At 38.6% G+C, this 24051-nt stretch overlaps 1 protein-coding gene across 10 annotated transcripts in view; it reads right to left on the bottom strand.

Annotated features, from left to right (window-relative positions):
- The window catches only part of DNM3 (dynamin 3), a 573673-nt gene that overhangs the window by 92181 nt on the left and 457441 nt on the right, over positions 1-24051 (bottom strand). For 9 of the 10 annotated variants that reach the window (XM_060643523.3, XM_060643514.3, XM_060643516.3 and 6 more), the window contains one exon: positions 21521-21632. In XM_060643523.3, the coding sequence (XP_060499506.1) occupies positions 21521-21632 (112 nt within the window). Of the gene's footprint in view, positions 1-13598; positions 13611-21520; positions 21633-24051 lie in introns of all 10 variants that reach the window. The other variant, XM_060643524.3, reaches the window with a different exon arrangement.

The raw sequence follows: 24051 nt of genomic DNA, 5'->3' as shown, positions 1-24051 counted from the left end.
AATTTATTCTATGAGGCCAGACTTACCCTGATAACAAAACCAGATAAAGGTACCACACAAAAAAGTAAACTACAGGCCAATATCCCTAATGAATATAGATGCAAAAATCCTCAAGAAAATATTGGCAAACCAAATCCAACAATACATTAAAACAAGCATTCATCAGGATCAAGTGGGATTTATTCCTGGGATGCAAGGGTAATTCAATATTCATAAATCAATCTATGCGATACATTACATCACTAAGAGAAAGGATAAATGATCATTTGATCATATGATCATTTCAATAGATGCAGATAAAGCATTTGACAAAGTACAATATCCATACTTGATAAAAACTCTCAAGAAAGTAGGTTTAGAAGGAACGTATCTCAACATACTAAAGGCCATATATGAAAAGCCACAGCTAACATCATACTCAATGATGAAAAAATGAGAACTTTTCCCCTAATGTCAGGAAAAAGACAAGGATGCCCACTCTTTCCACTTTCATCCAACATAGTACTATACCTCCTACCTACAGCAACCAGACAACAAAAAGAAATAAAAAACATCCAAATTGGTAAGGAAGAAATAAAACTTCCACTATTTGCAGATGACATGACACTATAGAGAGAAAACTTAAAGGCTCCGCCAAAAAACTAGTAGAATGGACAAATGAATTCAGTAAAGTTGCAGGATACAAAGTCAATGTATAAATATCTTCTCCATTTCTATACACTAATAATGAAGCTTCAGAAAGAGAAATTAAGAAAAAAATCCCACATATAGTTGCACCAAAAATAATAAAATACCTAGGAATAAACTTAAGTAAAGGGTGAAAGACCTGTACTCTGAAAACTACAAAACACTGATAAAAGAAATGGAAGATGACACAAAAAAATTAAAAGGTATTCCATGATCATAGATTGGATGAACAAATATGGTTACAATGTCTATACTGCCCAAAGCAATCTACACATCTAATGCAACCCTTATCAAAACACCAACAGCATTTTTTACAGAACTAGACCAAACAATCCTAAAATTCGTATGGAACCACAAAAGACATGGAATAGTCAAAGCAATACTGAAAAAGAAAAACAAAACTGGATGTATCACAACACGAGACTTCAAGTTATATTACAAAATTATAGCTGCAGTAATCCAAACAGTATGGTACTGGCACAAAAATAGACACATAGATCAATAGAGCAGAACAGAAAGCCCAGAAATAAACCCACAACTATATGGTCAATTAATCTTCACTACTCTTCAATACTCTTCAATTAACCTTCAATAATGTGCGAGAGAGACAGGAGGGAAGATGGCGGCGTAGGAGGATGCTGGGCTCACCGCGCGTCCTGCTGATCACTTAGATTCCACCTACACCTGCCTAAATAACCCAGAAAACCATCAGAGGATTAGCAGAACGGAGTCTCTGGAGCCAAGCGCAGACGAGAGGCCCACGGAAGAGGGTAGGAAGGGCGGTGAGGCGGTGCGCGCTCCACGGACTGGCAGGAGGGAGCCCGGGCAGAGGGGCGGCTCGCCGGCCAAGCGGAGGCCCCGAGTCTGGCTGGCAAAAGCGGAGGGGCCGGACGGAGTGTGTTCCGACAGCAAGCGCGACTTAGCGTCTGGGAGGTCATAAGTTAACAGCTCTGCTCAGAAAGCGGAAGGCTGGAGGACAAGGGGAGGGAGAGCTGCTGAGCCCCCGGACGGCAGAGCTCAGCTTGGCGGGGAACAAAGGCGCTCGCCAGCGCCATCTCCCCCGCCCATCCCCCAGCCAAAATCCCAAAGGGAACCAGTTCCTGCCAGGGAACTTGCTCGCTCCGCGCAAACACCCAACTCTGTGCTTCTGCGGAGCCAAACCTCCGGCAGTGGATCTGACTCCCTCCCGCTGCCACAGGGCCCCTCCTGAAGTGGATCACCTAAGGAGAAGCGAGCTAAGCCTGCCCCTCCTGCCCCCATGCACCTTGCCTACCCACCCCAGCTAATACGCCAGATCCCCAGCACCACAAGCCTGGCAGTGTGCAAGTAGCCCAGACGGGCCACACCACCCCACAGTGAATCCCGCCCCTAGGAGAGGGGAAGAGAAGGCACACACCAGTCTGACTGTGGCCCCAGTGGTGGGCTGGGGGCAGACATCAGGTCTGACTCCGGCCCCGCCCACCAACTCCAGTTATACACCACAGCACAGGGGAAGTGCCCTGCAGGTCCTCACCACTCCAGGGACTATCCAAAATGACCAAACGGAAGAATTCCCCTCAGAAGAATCTCCAGGAAATAACAACAGCTAATGAACTGATCAAAAAGGATTTAAATAATATAACAGAAAGTGAATTTAGAATAATAGTCATAAAATTAATCGCTGGGCTTGAAAACAGTATAGAGGACAGCAGAGAATCTCTTGCTACAGAGATCAAGGGACTAAGGAACAGTCACGAGGACCTGAAAAGCGCTTTAAACAAAATGCAAAACAAAATGGAAACGACGACGGCTCGGATTGAAGAGGCAGAGGAGAGAATAGGTGAACTAGAAGATGAAGTTATGGAAAAAGAGGAAGCTGAGAAAAAGAGAGATAAAAAAAATCCAGGAGTATGAGGGGAAAATTAGAGAACTAAGTGATACATAAAAAGAAATAATATACGCATAATTGGTATCCCAGAGGAGGAAGAGAGAGGGAAAAGTGCTGAAGGGGTACTTGAAGAAATAATAGCTGAGAACTTCCCTGAACTGGGGAAGGAAAAAGGCATTGAAATCCAAGAGGCACAGAGAACTCCCTTCAGACGTAACTTGAATCGATCTTCTGCACGACATATCATAGTGAAACTGGCAAAATACAAGGATAAAGAGAAAATTATGAAAGCAGCAAGGGATAAACGTGCCCTCACATATAAAGGGAGACCTATAAGACTCGTGACTGATCTCTCTTTTGAAACTTGGCAGGCCAGAAAGGATTGGTACGAGATCTTCAGTGTGCTAAACAGAAAAAATATGCAGCCGAGAATCCTTTATCCAGCAAGTCTGTCATTTAGAATAGAAGGAGAGATAAAGGTCTTCCCAAACAAACAAAAACTGAAGGAATTTGTCACCACGAAACCAGCCCTACAAGAGATCCTAAGGGGGATCCTGTGAGACAAAGTACCAGAGACATCACTACAAGCATAAAACATACAGACATCACAATGACTCTAAACCCGTATCTTTCTATAATAACACTGAATGTAAATGGATTAAATGCGCCAACCAAAAGACATAGGGTATCAGAATGGATAAAAAAACAAGACCCATCTATTTGCTGTCTACAAGAGACTCATTTTAGATCTGAGGACACCTTTAGATTGAGAGTGAGGGGATGGAGAACTATTTATCATGCTACTGGAAGCCAAAAGAAAGCTGGAGTAGCCATACTTCTATCAGACAAACTAGACTTTAAATTAAAGGTTGTAACACGAGATGAAGAAGGGCATTATATAATAATTACAGGGTCTATCCATCAGGAAGAGCTAACAATTATAAATGTCTATGCGCCGAATACCGGAACCCCCAAATATATCAAACAATTACTCATAAACATAAGCCACCTTATTGATAAGAATGTGGTCATTGCAGGGGACTTTAACACCCCACTTACAGAAATGGATAGATCATCTAGACACATGGTCAATAAAGAAACAAGGGCCCTGAATGATACATTGGATCAGATGGACTTGACAGATATATTTAGAACTCTGCATCCCAAAGCAACAGAATATACTTTCTTCTCGAGTGTACATGGAACATTCTCCAAGATAGATCATATACTGGGTCACAAAACGGCCCTTCATAAGTTTACAAGAATTGAAATTATACCATGCATACTTTCAGACCACAATGCTATGAAGCTTGAAATCAACCACAGGAAAAAGTCTGGAAAACTTCCAAAAGCATGGAGGTTAAAGAACACCCTACTAAAGAATGAGTGGGTCAACCAGGCAATTAGAGAAGAAATTAAAAAATATATGGAAACAAACGAAAATGAAAATACAAAAATCCAGATGCTTTGGGATGCAGCAAAGGCAGTCCTGAGAGGAAAATACATCGCAATCCAGGCCTATCTCAAGAAACAAGAAAAATCCCAAATACAAAATCTAACAGCACACCTAAAGGAAATAGAAGCAGAACAGCAAAGGCAGCCTAAACCCAGCAGAAGAAGAGAAATAATAAAGATCAGAGCAGAAATAAACAATATAGAATCTAAAAAAACGGTAGAGCAGATCAACGAAACCAAGAGTTGGTTTTTTGAAAAAATAAACAAAATTGACAAACCTCTAGCCAGGCTTCTCAAAAAGAAAAGGGAGATGACCCAAATACATAAAATCATGAATGAAAATGGAATGATTACAACCAATCCCTCAGAGATACAAGCAATTATCAGGGAATACTATGAAAAATTATATGCCAACAAATTGGACAACCTGGAAGAAATGGACAAATTCCTAAACACCCACACTCTTCCAAAACTCAATCAGGAGGAAATAGAAAGCTTGAACAGACCCATAACCAGCGAAGAAATTGAATCGGTTATCAAAAATCTCCCAACAAATTAAGAGTTCAGGACCAGATGGCTTCCCAGGGGAATTCTACCAGACATTTAAAGCAGAGATAATACCTATCCTTCTCAAGCTATTCCAAGAAATAGAAAGGGAAGGAAAACTTCCAGACTCATTCTATGAAGCCAGTATTACTTTGATTCCTAAACCAGACAGAGACCCAGTAAAAAAAGAGAACTACAGGCCAATATCCCTGATGAATATGGATGCAAAAATTCTCAACAAGATACTAGCAAATCGAATTCAACAGCATATAAAAAGAGTTATTCACCATGATCAAGTGGGATTCATTCCTGGGATGCAGGGCTGGTTCAACATTCGCAAATCAATCAACATGATACATCACATTAATAAAAAAAAAGAGAAGAACCATATGATCCTGTCAATCGATGCAGAAAAGGCCTTTGACAAAATCCAGCACCCTTTCTTAATAAAAACCCTTGAGAAAGTCGGGATAGAAGGAACATATTTACACATCATAAAAGCCATTTATGAAAAGCCCACAGCTAACATCATCCTCAACGGGGAAAAACTGAGAGCTTTTTCCCTGAGATCAGGAACACGACAGGGATGCCCACTCTCACCGCTGTTGTTTAACATAGTGCTGGAAGTTCTAGCATCAGCAATCAGACAACAAAAGGAAATCAAAGGCATCAAAATTGTCAAAGATGAAGTCAAGCTTTCACTTTTTGCAGATGACATGATATTATACATGGAAAATCCGATAGACTCCACCAAAAGTCTGCTAGAACTGATACATGAATTCAGCAAAGTTGCAGGATACAAAATCAATGTACAGAAATCAGTTGCATTCTTATACACTAACAATGAAGCAACAGAAAGACAAATTAAGAAACTGATCCCATTCACAATTGCACCAAGAAGCATAAAATACCTAGGAATAAATCTAACCAAAGATGTAAAAGATCTGTGTGCTGAAAACTATAGAAAGCTTATGAAGGTAATTGAAGAAGATATAAAGAAATGGAAAGACATTCCCTGCTCATGGATTGGAAGAATAAATATTGTCAAAATGTCAATACTACCCAAAGCTATCTACACATACAACACAATCCCAATCAAAATTGCACCAGCATTCTTCTCGAAACTAGAACAAGCAATCCTAAAGTTCATATGGAACCACAAAAGGCCCCGAATAGCCAAAGTAATTTTGAAGAAGAAGACCAAAGCAGGAAGCATCACAATCCCAGACTTTAGCCTCTACTACAAAGCTGTAATCATCAAGACAGCATGGCATTGGCATAAAAACAGACACATAGACCAATGGAATAGAATAGAAACCCCAGAACTAGACCCACAAACGTATGGCCAACTCATCTTTGACAAAGCAGGAAAGAACATCCAATGGAAAAAAGACAGTCTCTTTAACAAATGGTGCTGGGAGAACTGGACAGCAACATGCAGAAGGTTGAAACTAGACCACTTTCTCACAGCATTCACAAAAATAAACTCAAAATGGATAAAGGACCTGAATGTGAGACAGGAAACCATCAAAACCGTAGAGGAGAAAGCAGGAAAAGACCTCTCTGACCTCAGCCGTAGCAATCTCTTACTCGGCACATCCCCAAAGGCAAGGGAATTAAAAGCAAAAGTGAATTACTGGGACCTTATGAAGATAAAAAGCTTCTGCACAGCAAAGGAAACAACCAACAAAACTAAAAGGCAACCAACAGAATGGGAAAAGATATTTGCAAATGACATATCGGACAAAGGGCTAGTATCCAAAATCTATAAAGAGCTCACCAAACTCCACACCCGAAAAACAAATAACCCAGTGAAGAAATGGGCAGAAAACATGAATAGACACTTCTCTAAAGAAGACATCCGGATGGCCAACAGGCACATGAAAAGATGCTTAACCTCACTCCTCATCAGGGAAATACAAATCAAAACCACACTCAGATATCACCTCATGCCAGTCAGAGTGGCCAAAATGAACAAATCAGGAGACTATAGATGCTGGAGAGGATGTGGAGAAACGGGAACCCTCTTGCACTGTTGGTGGGAATGCAAATTGGTGCAGCCGCTCTGGAAAGCAGTGTGGAGGTTCCTCAGAAAATTAAAAATAGACCTACCCTATGACCCAGCAATAGCACTGCTAGGAATTTATCCAAGGGATACAGGAGTACTGATGCATAGGGGCACTTGTACCCCCATGTTTCTAGCAGCACTCTCAACAATAGCCAAATTATGGAAAGAGCCTAAATGTCCATCAACTGATGAATGGATAAAGAAATTGTGGTTTATATACACAATGGAATACTACGTGGCAATGAGAAAAAATGAAATATGGCCTTCTGTAGCAACGTGGATGGAACTGGAGAGTGTGATGCTAAGTGAAATAAGCCATACAGAGAAAGACAGATACCATATGGTTTCACTCTTATGTGGATCCTGAGAAACGTAACAGAAACCCATGGGGGAGGGGAAGGAAAAAAAAAAAAAGAGGTTAGAGTGGGAGAGAGCCAAAGCATAAGAGACAGTTAAAAACTGAGAACAAACTGAGGGTTGATGGGGGTGGGAGGGAGGGGAGGGTGGGTGATGGGTATTGAGGAGGGCACCTTTTGGGATGAGCACTGGGTGTTGTATGGAAACCAATTTGACAGTAAATTTCATATATTAAAAAAATAAAAAAAAATAATGTGCGAGAATATGCAATGGGGGAAAAAGACTGTCTCTTCAACAAATGGTGTTGAGAAACCTGGATAGCTACATGCAAAATAATGAAACTGGACCACTTTCTTACACTGTACATAAAAATAAATTCAGAATGGATAAAGGACCTAAATGTAAGACCTGAAACCATAAAAATCCTAGAAGAGAGGACAGGCAGTAGTTTCTCTGACCTTGGCCCTAGCAATATCTTTCTAGATACGTCTCCAGAACAAGGGAAACAAAAGCAAAAATAAACTCTTAAGACTACATCAAAATAAAAAGTTTCTGTGCATCAAAGAAAAACCAACCAAAGTAAAAAACAACCTACTGAATGGAAGAAGACATACAGATGGCCAACAGACACATGAAATGATGCTCAACATCATTCATCATCAGGGAAATGTAAATCAAAACCATGATGAGATATCATCTCATGCCTGTCAGAATGGCTAAACTCAAAAACTCAAGAAACAACAAGTGTTTATGAGGATGTGGAGAACAAGGAATTCTTGTGCACTGTTGGTGGGAATGCAAACTGGTGTAGTCACTGTGCCAGACAGTATGAAGGTTTCTCGAAAAATTAAAGACAGAATTAGCCTACAATCCAGTAATAGCATTATTGGGTATTTACTCAAAGAACATGAAAACACTAATTTGAAGGGATATATGCACCCCTATGTTTATTGCAGCATTATTTACAATAGCCAAACTATGGAGGCAGCCCAAGTACCCACTGATAGATAAATGGATATAGATGTGAGATATATATATAAATATCACACATCGGAATTCAGCCATAAAAAGAATGAGAAACAAAACAGCAAACAAAATGAAACCAAGAAACAAACTCCTAACTATAAGAGAACAAATAGTAGAGGGGAGGCAGGTAGAGGGATGGGTGAAATAGGTAAAGGGGATTAAGTATACACTTAAATTGATGAGCACTGAGTAATATATGGAACTGCTGAATCACTATATTGGATCTCTATATTGTACACCTGAAATGAATGTAACACTGTATATTAACTACACTGGAATTAAATTAAAAAAAAATAAAATACTGTGAGAGAAAATATGTCAAAGCTGTGAAGACAAAATTATTCTCATTCCTCATTAACTAGAGTGAAATCACTTATTTTGGACACAACAGAGGAAATAAAATATATAAATAAGCCCCAAGAACACTTCAGAAGTCCCTGTTCTATCTGTGAGCTTTCTGAGCAATGGAACAATTCTTGCTTTTCTGTGAGTCTATTTGGCAAAATTAATAAATTTGGGAACATAACATAGATTCCAACTCACTTTCAAAGTCTTCTGCCTCCAACTGAACTGCCCTTTTATCCAATGGATTAAGATTAAAGTCATAGAGTTCAAAAACTAAGCATTAAGCAATGCTCTTTTAAGACAGGTTTGTCAAAAAAGAACCAAAAGTTTATTTGTGTTGCGAAGGTTGAAACAGACAATTCATTTTTAGATGCATATGGAACTGAAATTAACACTTTGAGGCTAGTGAGTTTTCATTTGTTCTTTTCATTTTAATAATATTCTTTTTTTTTTTTTTAAATTTTTTTTTTCAACGTTTTTAATTTATTTTTGGGACAGAGAGAGACAGAGCATGAACGGGGGAGGGGCAGAGAGAGAGGGAGACACAGAATCGGAAACAGGCTCCAGGCTCCGAGCCATCAGCCCAGAGCCTGACGCGGGGCTCGAACTCACAGACCGCGAGATCGTGACCTGGCTGAAGTCGGACGCTTAACCGACTGTGCCACCCAGGCGCCCCTTAATAATATTCTTAATTGGGTTATGCATAAAGTAAGCAAATTTGATGGGCTCTCCTTAAATCCTAGGGAAATACATTCGCTAATCAGCTTCTCTAAGAAAATCAAGGAAAGCATATACATTTTTCAAAGAAAATAAATAGCCCTAATTGAGCTGACTATATCTACACTTAGAGTGTTCTGATTTGCACTTATGCATTTAAAAATTTTTTTTTTCAACGTTTTTTTATTTATTTTTGGGACAGAGAGAGACACAGCATGAACGGGGGAGGGGCAGAGAGAGAGGGAGACACAGAATTGGAAACAGGCTCCAGGCTCCGGGCCATCAGCCCAGAGCCCAACGCGGGGCTCGAACTCACGGACCGCGAGATTGTGACCTGGCTGAAGTCGGACGCTTAACCGACTGCGCCACCCAGGCGCCCCAAGCACTTATGCATTTTAAATATTAGAAAGGAAATGTACATTATGATACTGTACTGTTTGCTTCTTTACAGGTTTGGTAATGGGTTTTCAGTGCCTATCTACGGTCTCTCACATATGACCTATGGCAAAAATTTAGGAGTTGAAGGTTGGCACAGGAGACGAGACAAATTATCATGGATTTAATATCTATGTTCTTCAGTGTGATATATTTTGGTGACATTTGATCTGGCACACTCTATCTTTGTAAATGACTGCTAAAATCCAGTGGATCACCAAAAGAAATACTCTAGGTAGTAACTACTTTTCCCATTAATGGAGACCAACAATGTCTAGACATTGTCTACTTGTCTTCTGAATGTTTAGGAAATCACTAGACAAAGTACTTAAATGTAAAACAAGAGTTTAAATCTGATTTTTCTTTCTTCTCTTCTTATATAGCAAAGCCCTCCAATGTGTACAACATTATTGCATTTAACCTAACCAGGAGTTAATAAAGACTTAGTTTTTAAAAAATTGTTTTAGCATGTTTGGTTCTATTTCTCCTTTTCAAATACTCCTTCTCTCTAGTCAAGGCAGTCAACTTAATACTTATGCTCGGAGAAATTTAAGAATCCTTTACTTTAAGAAGACTGAAGTAAAATGGGAGTAAATTTCTCTTTCAAAGGTAATAAAATATTCATAAGAGAAGAGATTAAATACAGTTTCTCCACATAACTTAAAATTTTTTGAAGCATTCATTGCTGAACTTAGGATTCTTTTGATTAGTTTTCATTTATGCTTCTGTACCAACATCATTAAAAAACTTGAAAGCTTTTGTTATACAATTTTATTCTTTATTATTTCTCTACCTTCAATTTGCCTAATATCATAGATATTTAACAAAGTTTTTAATACAGAAATAAAATTTAAGTCTCTTAAATTCCTTGAAATGCCTGCCAAGACAGCACATCAAATTAAAGAAGGAAATTAAATGTCTACTCTCTAGGACAAACCATGGAGATTACTTTTTACCTGAAGGCCTCTGTTCTGCAAATGACATTCTGACTTACATTTGTGTACAACAAATTAAGAAAAAGAACAAAAAACGACCCCCGTTAATGTATGTATTTCTTCACATTCCCAAAACTGACTCAGGAAATCCTAGACTCTTGTCTCCCTCATGAAGACATGGGCTTGGAATCCATGGTTCAGGGAAACCCCTCTAAGGAGGAGACAGACTCTACCCTAACCAATGTAGAGTATCACTATGCCAACAGGAAAACATTTTCGAAAGGAAAAATAAGTAATGGGCCTGGAAGGAAATTTTTTTTAGCAACTGTGATCTCCTCACGAAAGGAAAATTTGCTTTGCTTTTTAAGGAAAAATAACAAAATACATATAACTGTTCAAAGAGAAATGTGAACCTTGGTGTTTCATTCCATCATGATATAAATCTAAATGTGCATCTATTATAAAAGTTTGTTTCCCTGGAGTTTACAGGTTTAGCTCCCAAATTCTAAGCATAATCTAAACGTGGCTAAAGCAGATCAGTCTAGTTGTTATTGAGAAAATGAATAGTAAAGTTGTTCCATACACCTCAGAATATACATGTGTGGATGTGTGTGCATTACATCTAATGTACGTGGGAGGATGAATCCATTCATCCTGTTCATCTAAAGAAACATTAATTTAGCAGACTTCATTCTCTTTAGAGTCTGGTTAATATGATAAATAATAAAATGCCATTCCATAAATAAACAATTAGCCATTGTGAGTCTAAAATGAGTCACCTTTTGCAGCTGGCTCACGTATATGGCAGGCAACAAGTTAGGTATGTTGCCTTGGGGACAATTCAGAATAAGCATTCCAGAATTAGAGGGAAAAAAGAATCTCATATTCTCCTTTTGAAGACTCCAGACCTATACTCTGGAGACAGCACAGCTTGTATTCCAGTGTTTTCCATTTATACTGAAACTCTAAGCTAAAGGAAAATAGCATGCAGATGTGCTGTTTGTGATTCGAGGAGGCTCTTTCGTGCCAGAGTACATGGTCAGTATAATGATCATATTTTAAAAGTATTAGCATTACATTTTTTCACAAACTATCACTTATTCCTAACATAAACAATGAAAAATTAAGGCCTAAGGGCAATAAATACCAGCACCTCCAATGTAGCCACTCTTCAATTAAAAATCAAAACAGTCAGGGCTTGCATCTTTAATGCTCTTCAACTGACACTCTGGCACCTGAAGATACTCCCTCAGCATTAGACCAGGTTTTCATGATGCGGGTGGTGGCTCCAGGTGCCTGAAGACCCTCTAGGATGAAGGCGGTTTCCTCCTAGAAGCTCCCTTATGAGCAGCAGCCTTACAATTTGGGGGTTTTAGTGCTCACTGCATTATAATTATTTGAAAATCAGTAAACTCAATTAAACTGAACACTGCCCAGAAGAACTTGACCAAGCAAGACACAATAAACGGAGAACTCCTGCTATGGAGAAGTGTTTTCTTTGGGGAATTTTACAAATGCCTTTAAGTCATCAGTGAGTCACTAGTGAAAGAGGCAAATCATAAATGCTTTTCCAGTGGTCTAAGGGTTAGCACCTCCCCCCAAATGTCAGCAGCTGGTTCCCTGATCTTCAGCATGCACAGGCTGGGTATTCGTGCACTCACAATTAGCTCGTGGTACTTAACAAACAAACAAGAAATGCAGCATATGAAATTCTAGATAGAGACTCAATGTAAGTGAACAGACCAGACCAGACATGGTTATTATTCAAGAGCTGAAATACATTATATGGTATAAACACTAAACTGGGGGGTTTTATATTTTGTCCAAAGGTTTTTTTCTAGTAGTGGTAGTATTAGGTAGAATATTATCCTTAACTTTGTGTAAGAAATCTCTAATTAATTTCGTAAGCTACCTGCTATATTTAAAAAGTGACCTATTAGTGAGCTGAGTTCACCACCTTGCTTCTTCACAAATGTCTATCTTGTACTTTTCTTGTATGATTTTTAACTTTATTAAATATTATTACTTGGGCCATAAGTAGTTATATCCAGATATAAATTTATAAAGTGACACATTTTCAGTACCAACCATTTACTTCAACGTATTCCATAACAGCACATTCCATCAAATTAAGCTGCAAGATTTCCCACATTTGTTTTACATTCTATATGTATGGCTTATGAATAGCAATTTTGATGAATTCCAGCTGCTTTAGATATGCAGGCAGCCCCTTATAGAACAGATCTTTTCAATTCTTATTGTATTCAATGAGGCCCATTTTATTAAGTGGGCCACCTGGTAGGATAAAACACTAATAATTCTCCACAGAAAAAATGAAAAACAAATCACCCGGCTAAACTTAAGACCATCTTCCCTAACTATGTTACTATCATATAACTAATATAAGTGAGAAGGAGTTCTAATCCTTTGGAAGAACTGAATTTAAATTTAAACAAGCCAGCAACCTTATGAATGACTCAATTGCTCGTTTATCTAATTACAATAACAACATTAAGATAATTTTCACCATTGGTGTGTGTTGCCTGGTCTCACAAATCTATCATGCACACTCAGTCTCCTCCTCCATCCCCCACACCCTCCCACTTCCGTCCAGCTGGAATACATCAGGGTGCAGAAGCCAAGTCAAATGTGAACCCCACCCTCCTCCATCCATTTTAAGGCACCTTCAAAGCCAGAGTACTGATCTAGTTCAGTTTCACCAGCAAAGCCAGCCATCCTGCTATTTAAGACTCCAGTTTGGGGTTTTTATAACTGCACATTAACATGAGAGCTTTGATTTTTGGTCAGCAACTTCAGCTGCACTGGGTTTCATCAGACTGTTGTACCCTTTCTGCAGAAGAGTCCTTATTATTAAATCTTCATAATCTTTGCTCTCGGTGTCGACCTCTTTCCTCATACCATCAACCTTTCTGAACTACCATTCAATAACCAACCCTAAAGAGCGTAACGTTTCCCTTCCAAAAGGTCAAAACAGAACCGCCATTATGCATGTTTTCTCCTTTGCACACCCTGTATCATTTGTGCACTGTCGCAGACAGCAGTCATTTCAATGTGCACAGAAACGCTCTGGCCAAGATACATGCAGCGGGGGAGGCGGGGTTGGAGAGAAAGAGAAGCTGCGATAGGACAAAGAACTTACTTTGTTGTTCCCCTGTGCACGTAGCCGCAAGGAAAAAAACAAAAAAGAAATACGTTAAACATAAACTTATTTAAAAATTGTAAGGTTTTTCATGCTAGAGCAAAATCAAAACAAATAATTTAACTATTCACTGACATCCCAGACACACACACAGCACCCCGAGCTCATGGACAAGTCAAAGAATCCACTTATATTAAATGAAATCATGTATTTATAACAGCAGAAAATTATGACAGAGATTTCCCCCCTTCTTTCTGCTCGGAATCCTTGGAGTATGGGGACCTGGCCAAAAAGCACTGGTTTGAATTGGTAATAAGTGAACTGTTAGCATGAACGGCAAAATAGTATGTCAGCTTGCCCTTTCCTGACAGCCCCTCCTCCAACATGCCAAGCAGTGGAAAATTTCATCAGCCAATGCATTTTTAAACAAACACTGCATCCTTGGTTTCAAAGAAGGTGGAAAAAGAAAGGAAAAGAGAGCAGAGGAAAGGAGTGGGTGGTTCTGGGGAGACAGGGTAAGCAGACCAAGTTACGACCTCCATCTGTACCATTCCTCTACTTCATAAATTATGCGTTTTGTCTTGGGTTGGCATGGGAAGTGAAAGCTGTATAGTGGGGATGTGGCCAAAATAAACACTGGTCCACATTCAAGAAAATGGGTCTGGAAAGGTTAGTTACAAAAAATGTAGTCGTTTCTAAAAGAGACACTCTGGATAGAGACACAGAGAGCAGCCAGCGACAGGCGGCGGGCAAATGGGTCTCCTGTTTCAAACCGGAGCTGCAAGAGTATGATTTATATCAAACAATTTAACGCACATATGGCTTAAAAAAATAAAATGGTGATTCATTACTCCCAGGGCAGCCGAGTCCTTGCAGGGTCAGATCCTGTGGGGAAGACATGATGGGATATGGGCAGGGAACAGATCTGAATTCGTCTCACAAGGGGCCCAAAAGGAATTTCTCGCTGAGATGCGGAGTTGAAGAGAGCTGGTAGTAAAGTGTGTGCATCTGTGGAGGAGGCTGAACACAGGGTGCAGTAACAGGTTGGGCTGGAGATCTGGCATTTACTTTTAAAAGAGGATGTGGAGGGAGAAATACTCCACACAGAAATTTTCAGGAGAGGGGCAATGCCAACTGGTGACCCTGGGGAAATGTCTAATCCAAGGACCATCACGGCCATCATATTTAACAATGATATCAGTTTAAAGACACCGATACAATAGTGTAGAGAAGCTTCTTGGCATTGTGAGTTGCCATGATATAACTGTTAACATCACTGGCTTCTACGAGATATAAATAACGGTATAAGAATGAATGAAGGGGGGAGAAAAGAGTCTCTGTAAGGAATCTGCCAACCGTTCAATAATGCAGTAAAGATCCCCACAGGGAGTTTTATCAGGAATAAAATACTATTTTAGAGAATAACAAGACCCCGGCTCTCCAAAGAAGTGCAATATTGCTGAAAATACCTCAAACAGATGGAGTTTATTGAATTCCACAGCAGTGCAGCTTTTGATCTACCAAATAAGTTTCAGGAGTTCAACCAAGTATTTTTGCACATTAGGGAATGACTGGCTTCTCTGCTCGATGGCAGATGGTTCTGTTTGTGGTGGCAACAGTGATGTCACAGAGTAGGGGGCCTTGATCCTTAAATATGAGAAACATCCAAGTGGAGGACATGGTGTGGCTTTGCCATTTCTTGTTTCCTTCAATCATTTCCCAATTGTCTATTCTGAGAGAGGCATAACAGTCATGAATGGTGAACCATAAATGTTTTATAATTCCTTCCACTACACTGTGTGGCAGCAGTTTATGTTTAGATCACGGCAAGTACCTCCACTGAAGAAAAACTAAACTCTTCAGAATTGGTCATGTGGCCGCTCGATGTTCTGTGGGAAGCACTGCTGAATAAGCTAAGAATAAAGTGATGTGTAGTCGGACTCAGCATGGGCATCGTCAGTCTTGTGTTATTAGATGGCTGAATAAATAAATGCATAGGAGTGGTCATCCCGTACTAATAAATATTTACGGAGGTCTGGAGGCATTCCTCTTCTCTCCCTAGAATGACACAGAGACCCTCCCCCCAGTTGTTATTTGCCACAGAGAAAAGTTAGTTTTAGAGTCTATCCAAAAGGAATTTCTGAAGTCCCCAAAGACTTCATTTATTGAATGCTTTCAACTTCCAGAGCAGTCCTATTAATTATAACTGGGAAAGTCTTGAATTCAGGGGTATATGAAGTTTCAGGTGTTTCACTTTCTACTGCCATTTTTCATCACTTAAGAAATCATACCCTACAGGAGCCTGGGTGGCTTAGTTGGTTAAGCTTCTGACTTGGGCTCAGGTCATGATCTCACGGTTTGTGAGTTTGAGCCCTGCGTCCGGCATAGGCTCCGTGCTGATGGTGCAGAGCCTGCTTGGGATACTTGCTCTCTCCTTTCTCTCTGCCCCTGCCCCACTTGTGCTTTCTCTCTTTCAGAATAAATGAATAAACTTTAAAGAAAGAACAGAGGGGCACCTGGGTGGCTCAGGTCATGATCTCGTGGTCCGTGGGTTTGAGCCCCGCATTGGGCTCTGGGCTGACAGCTCAGAGCCTGGAGCCTGCTTTGGATTCTGGGTCTCCCTGTCTCTCTGCCCCTCCCCCACTCTCTCTCTCTCTCTCTCTCTCTCTCTCTCTCTGTCTTTCAAAAAATGAATAAATGTTAGAAAACATTAAAAAAAATGAACAGAAATCATATCCTCTAGGGGAGGACCATCTATCTATACAGTCAATGGAAGTCTCTTAAGAAGCTCTGCAGTATTTAATTTAACAAATAGGCAATACTGAATTTGCACCAAATTTATTTCCAGGGCATCCACTACTCTACAGTTGGCTGCTTTCAGATAGCCAGCTGGCCACTATCTGAGGGCAGGCTTGTGAATTCTCACTTTCCCTGACAGCCCCTCGGGCTCACTCCTGACTGACAGATTTCTAAGCCAGCCTGTCCACAGGGCAACATGACCCCTGTGGACAACAACTCTGCTTCCTTAACCAACAGGTAAGGAAATTCTCCCTCATTTGCCTAAGTCCCACTAATCCTTTGCAAAGAAAAAGTAACTACTAAACTGGGGAGTGCAGCTTCATGGACCATTAATGATTTTCAGCAATAATAATAAAGGCTACGTGGCATTGAACACATTCACTCAGTTGCAGGCACCAAGCTAGATGTGATATGCAATAGTTCTCATTCAATCCTATAAAATCACGCAGAGGAAGGTATCGTTATTTTGAGTTTAAAAAAGAATACACAACTGACGAGTTAAGTAATTTGCCTGAACCACAGGGCTAATAAATAGAAGGACTGGGATTCAAATATGAGATAGATCTGACTTAAAATCTACTTCATTTCACTGCACACAAAATGTTCCAAAGAATTTGGAATCCTTTAATGCTTATATATACTTTAAGTCCTACTATTAGCTGACAAAACTGTGCCAAAAGATCAGTCATTTCTTATACCTTGTTCTTTAGATTTTAATCAAATTTCCATTTATTTGTATTCACACTTACTGATGCATGCACATACATTTTTACTATAAAATAACTTTTAAAAGTTCTTTAATTGTAGCCTACAATACTGATATACACACACTTTTTATCTGTTTCACCAGTTTAAAAAAAAGAAACCAAACCAAAATACTATTAACTAATTCCATTAGAAACATCTTTAATTTGAAATTGTAGAACAATTTAATTATTTAACAATATAAAATTTTATAGTGGTTATAATTTCAATTTAATGGCCAAAGGAAATAGAAGTTAAAAAAATAAAATTCCACTAAATCCAAATTCAGATTTACATATATCTTTAAAGTATTGTGGCTTCTCAAAAAGATCAGGTGACTGGTAGAATGCTAAATTTGTGGCTCAGAGAGGTTATGTGTAAGTTCAGTGTCATATTGGGAAACTGAATCCAGGATGCCTCATTGAGGGTCACATATTATACTGTTCAAATAAGAAGTCTACATTTTGCTTTGGATCCAGAACGATTAAGGGGCAAAAGGTAATTAGAAAATCCACATGGGAATATAGATGGGCTGTTGCATTTTATACATTCGCTATAGTTTCTACCACATTGTAATTATTTAGTTGCATCCCCCATTTCCACTAGACTTGAAACTCTTATAAAGTAAGAACTGCATGTTTTTTATATTCGAATTTCTAGAGACCACCATAATGGTGATGGATGAAGGGAAGGAAGAAGGGAGAGAAGAGAGTGGAAGAGGAAGAAAGAAAGAAAAAAAGTCTGTAGAAAACTCCAAAAGAAAAAAACAGGTAATAGAACATTATGATATGAATGACATAAAAATATTCTTCATGTGGACATGATAGAAAAGATATGATGGGGAAAAGCGTGTAATAAAAAAGTGTGCAATCTTAGTTGGAAAAAAAAATGTGTCCAAAAACAAAATGTGGAGGATGGCTGTTTATCTAAATGAGGCTGAAATTACACAATTTTTAAAAATAATCTTTGTAGATTTTTTCCAATAAAAATCTTGTATAAAAAGCAGAAAGTTTTGAGTCTTGACTTATGTCCATGTATGACAAATGTTTCATTATTAGAATAGAGATTGATTTGCTGTCAACTCAATGGTTTATTGATACAAAACCCAAATGACCCTCCAGAAGTCCTAAAAATTTACTTACAGAGAGACATCTGTTACTAGGTTAATCTGACTTTTTCATCAAATCTTTCTAAGTTAGGAATAACTGTAGCTAAAAGTATCCGTCCCTCCAAATCTAAGCATGTTCACAAAATGAATGTTTACATAAGCATTCTACTTAGATTGCTTTCAGTAGTTAGCTGCCATTTAAACATCTGAAAGTCAAGCAATCGTGTAATATAACCTCTACAACTACATGGTGCGTAAGAAATGCAAATGTTGTTTATGATGAAAACTGAGAAAAGCAATGTTCATGGCATGCTGCCAAGTTTAATTTCCTGTCATGTCTTTGGCATACAGTAAAAAACCCCTTTGTCTTGATCGTCCAAGCAACTGTACCAAAAGTATACTTATAAACAGAAATGATATTAAAACAATCAAACAGATCATGTGGGACAACCCCAGCTTTGCTTAAAATTGAGCATTCTGATAAAAAATAGCAAATGTTTCATTGAGCGTCTTCTTTCTGTAGAGCTATGGATACATGAAAATCCCAATTTATAAAAACAATTCACCAGGGATAGGTAATTTTGCTTTGCCAAGACAGTTTTCCCTCATAAGAGATGTATTGCATAATTTCTTTAAATACCAAAATTGTCTAGTATATTTAAGATAAGTTTGGCAAAATCATGACTGAAGAAAACATTTTCACAAACATTACAATTGCATGGTAGGAAGACACACACACACACACACACACACACACACACACACACACCACTAATATATTATATAACCAATATAATATTTTATATAACCAATTTTCTATTATTTGGTAGATAGAAAATAGCATAAACTATTTATGATCTCACTGGGATACATTATAATATTTACAGTGTTTTAGCTCTCATCTTAGTAGGCTGTGATGAAAATGATAATTATCATCATCATTATAAATATATACTTATTTATTTTAAGAAGGGGGAGGGGCAGAGAGAGAGAGAGAGGGAGAGAGAGAATCTCAAGCAGGCTCCATGCTGTTAGCACAGAGCCCAATCTCAAGAGTCTAACACTTAACCAACTGAGCCACCCACGTGCCCCACCATCATTATTATTATAAATAAAAAAAGAGTGCTTGCTTGTGTCCACCATATTCAGTGCTTTCCCTGCATTCTCTCACTTTATCCTGTCAACAAACTATAGGGGACTCTTGCTATTTCCATTTTAGAAATGGGAGTTTTGAAACCTAAAAAAGCTAGGTAACCTTCCTAAGATCTCACAGTTTCTATGTGAATTTCTGGAATTTCAGTCTAGGTAGTTTGACCCTAAAGCCTGTGCTTGAACACACATGCTCTACACCTTCTCATAATACCCAGCCTTATAAGACTTTTAAAAATGTAAATCTTATGTCAGTAACTGGCTTGATACAATCAATACAATCTGCCCTTGACCACCCTCTTGGAAACTATCAACCACTTCTGTCCTCCCTCATTGTGTTCCGGACTCACTGATTTTTTGCTGCTCCTCTAAGACACTGAGCTGGCTTTGCACTTGTTAGTCCTCTCCACAAATATTCTTCTTCAGACTTCCATTTCATTTACTCAACTCTTCACATGGGGCCTTCTCTAATCATCTTTACTAAAATAAAGCTTGCCTGCCCTTTTCTCACTGTCTGTCCCTTTAATATTCTTTATTTTTTTTACAGACTGTATCGTGCTCTTAAAATCCCACTATATAGTTATACAGTTATCCATTCACTTGTTTAATGTCTGCTCCTTGGGGGTACGACCTTACTGTTCACCTCTGTTGCCCTACTGCCTAGAGTGGTGCCTGGCAAAAAGCGTGTGCTCAATACACTTTTGTGGAATGAATGAATTAAAAATTAAGTATATGTCCATTTTTAATACAGAATGTTTGTGAAATTGAACACACTACCATCAATGGATAGGGAAGAGTAATAGGAAATGATCAGAATTAACAACAAAAGTAGAAGTGGTACTCTGATTTTACAAATGATTTCTCATGTGCAGTTTTTAGAGTAGCATATAGCTATGTAAATATGTACGTACACAACTGATAAAATTTGGACAATTATGGAAATCATATAGATACCTCTGTACTTGGATATCACTAGGAAAGGGGCTTGTTGCACTTCACATGGGAGAGCATAGGGTTAGTGTGGGGGAGGGGTCATTGTTTTAGGTGCTAATCAGACAAAGGTAGGTTGGGATAGGGTTAAGAGGTCTATGTGTGAGCTAAATAACATCAATGAGAAGAACATTTTGGCATAAATCCTCAATCACTTACCTCTGGAACTTGGTTAAATTCCAATGCAACCTCAGGGATGTGGTCAAGTCTAAAGTTCCCCCAGAGACGCCTCATTTCCGCCCCCCCCCCCCCCCCCCCCCGCCACCAGTGCCCATATTTCAGGCTCTCCTGAGAAGACTCTTCGTATTTGGGGCCTAGAAATGACCTGACTTGTCCTATAAACTGATCTAGAGCCAAGTAAGCACCAAAAGGTCAAGCTGGACTAAATCCCCAAGGCTGAGTCTCTGAACTTTTGTTCTGAGCAGACACCTGGATAGTGCAGCATCTCAAGGGGAACAGTGAGTAAGCAGTGAGAGGCACTCATTCTCAGAGTCTGCTTAATGGTGTGTGTACATATGTTGGGTGGGACTTTTGAAATTTAAATCCAGACGTTTTCCAAACAAATTCTGTTTATTAACTTGAACGAGAGAAGTGACTTCAAATACTTGAAGTGTATTTATAAAGATAAGTAGGAATTGCAATATAATGTTTTTCTTCTTTCACACTCCAAATGCCATTAATCAGAATTTGAATGCAGATGTAATTTTGGATTCAGGTACTATAGACATATTGAAAGGAATTTTATAAAAATAAGTATATTTTTAAGGCTATGAAATAGTGTTATGGCATGATATATATGCCATGGCTATATGAAGAATGTTATAATCCACTGTATGACTACTGGGACAACTGTGGAAAACCATAAAAAAGCCATATAAGGAAAATAAAATTTTAAATTAAAACAGAGAAACTCTCTTTGTCTGAGATTGGATATATTATGTTTTATGGCAGAGTAGGACATTTTCTCTAACAAGTATATTGATAAACTTCTTAAAATAGAACCTAAGGGAGAAAAAGAAATATGAAGCGAATTAAGTCAAAAGAGAACTAGTTTCTCCAGTATATAGTATGTAGAATTATGTCTTCTTAAACATGGTTAATAATTGTAAAATAATAGTTATATGCAACTTACTAAAGATTTATCAGGATAAACCCCAGCTCTTAGTAGAGATGCCTTCCAGCTGTCCACATCCTCCTGTGAGTCACATGCCAGCTCAAGGAAGCGATAGTCTTTGTATACATTCCTGGAATTAAAAAAAAATCATACTTTCAGTTCTGAACCAAATTCAAAATGATTTTATACCGCTACAGACAACGATGATACAAATGACAGTCCACGTGGATACTTCTCTGACAGTCACTGGAGGAAAACAAAAGCAATTCACTGTGTTTAAAATAATTAGCACATTCCTATATTATTATATAATCCTTTTTAAACTTTAAGGAATTCAGAGCCCCTTGTACTGCTAAGCAATAAGCAGTGAAGGAAGCGCAAATGCTCTCAATATGACACACTGGATGCCAAGTGAGAGGTGTTCCAGGGGAATGGATTTGCTGTTGCCTAGTGATTAATCAATTTTCTGAAACTATTTTATAAGTCTAAATGGCTCATAACACTGTAAAAGGTATGGCAATAATCTTACAAACTTAAAACACTAAATTTGATTCAAAACAGAAAGGCTCATCGATACTGTGAAAAGAAAAAACAAAACATCAATCAGTATTTAACAGAGTGAAATGCCTATAAAGTGCATATTTACAACTGGGACAATCCTGTAATTTTCTTTCTTTTCCTAACAATAAAAGGGTACATAAGATGAAATACATGCCCATTTAGAAAGATTTGGAAACTAGATAAAAGTCTAAAAATGGTGACAATCATCCATTTTCCACTGTTGATAGATAAACATTTCTTTATACTCTTGTTCTATCAATGTTTCACACAGTTGAGGTCTCCCCTACCCACTTCTGTCTCCCTTTCTCTCTCTCTCTCAATTTTGTGTCCTTATTACTATTATTACATTATGGCCATTTACTTATGCCATTACATCTTCATAAACATCAAATTAGAATGGTATAATATTCATTAATATAAATGTATGATAATCTACTTAACCTCTTTAAATATTAGATAATTAAGTAATTTCTTTTTTTATAATCATAAATAATGCTTAAGTGAGTATTTTTATCCATAAGCCTTTCACATCTACTAATATTATTTTCTGAGGATGGATTCCTATAAAAAAGTTACAGGATCAAAATTACAGTCATTTTTTAAGATACTCATATGCATTATCAATCACCTTTCCAGCAGAGATCATCCAATTTACATGGATATTAGTGGTATACAAAAATTTAAAGTCTTTTTCTCTTCTTCTTATTCTATCCCAAGGTATTCTCACTTATGCCTAAGAGCGTTAGTTTATACTGAAACTCAGATAGCTAACAAATTTATCTCTTTTGCCCAGGACTGCCCTAGATTCACAGTGTTTACTGACTCCTCCACTTGAGTATCTCAAGGGCACATTGACATGAATGACTGAATTGGTGATTTTAACTTGACTTCCCTACCTTCCACACTCTTATATCCTCTTTCATAAACCACCTAAAAGTGTACTTCCTGTACGCTGACCACCATCTCACTGCCACCCTCCCTCAAACATTACAGTAGCCTCCTCACATGGCTCCTTTAAATTTGCTCTCCACACTTGGGGTGCCTGGGGGGACTCAGTCAGTTAAGTTTAAGTGTCAGACTTTAGCTCAGGTCATGATCTCACAGTTCGCGGGTTCAAGCCCTGAGTTGGGCTCTGTGCTGACAGCTCAGAGCCTGGAGCCTGCTTCGGATTCTGTGTCTCCCCCCTCGCTGTCCCTCCCCCACTTGTGCTCTGTCTCTCCTTTTCTCTCTCAAAAACAAAACAGTGTGGAGTGCTCCCCACACTGAATCCTCGTGATCTCCTGAAAATGTGAATCAGATATTTTTACCCATGGAGTAAAACGCTCCATTAGTCACCTGCTTTTAGGGAAGGACTATACTCTATCATGGCCTATAAAACCCTGCAGTCTGGCCCCTTACTATTACCTTCCTTTCCAGCTTCTTTTCACACTCTGCTCTCCTTTGCTTTTTCTGCTCCAGCCATGCTGACTGTCTTTGGCTTCCTCAAATGTGCCATGCCTACTCCCAAGGTCTTTGAATACACTGCTCTCTGCCTGTAGTTCTTTTTTTCTTCCCTCCTTGCACGTTAAAGCTTATTCTTTCTTGGAATCTCAGATCATATTTCTATTCACCTTTCCTTCATAGCATTAATTACAGTTGTGAATTCAGAATTATAGGAGTTATTTATTTATTTATTTATTTATTTATTTATTTATTTATTGTCTATCTTTCCAACTAGCCCACAAGCAACATTAGGACAGGGAATGTATCATTTTCATGTTTATTATTTTATTCCCAGGGGATTCTGGAAAGATGATGACTTAATTGTGCTCTGCTTCCTCTCCACTTCTAACTTAGGTCAAACACATCCTTTTTTCTTAAGTCAAGCAGATATCAGGACTGGTACTCAGGTAGAGGGTGTGAACTAGATAGTTGTACTTTCTTGCTCTGTGCTGAACAAAGCTGTGGGGCCACAGCAAGAAAAGTCTAAGGCAAGGACCAGCACGTAG

Source organism: Panthera onca, chromosome F1 (assembly GCF_046562875.1).
Source record: "Panthera onca isolate mPanOnc1 chromosome F1, mPanOnc1 haplotype 2, whole genome shotgun sequence".
Lineage (NCBI taxonomy): Eukaryota > Metazoa > Chordata > Mammalia > Carnivora > Felidae > Panthera > Panthera onca.
This window is presented reverse-complemented; position numbering and strand designations above follow the sequence as displayed.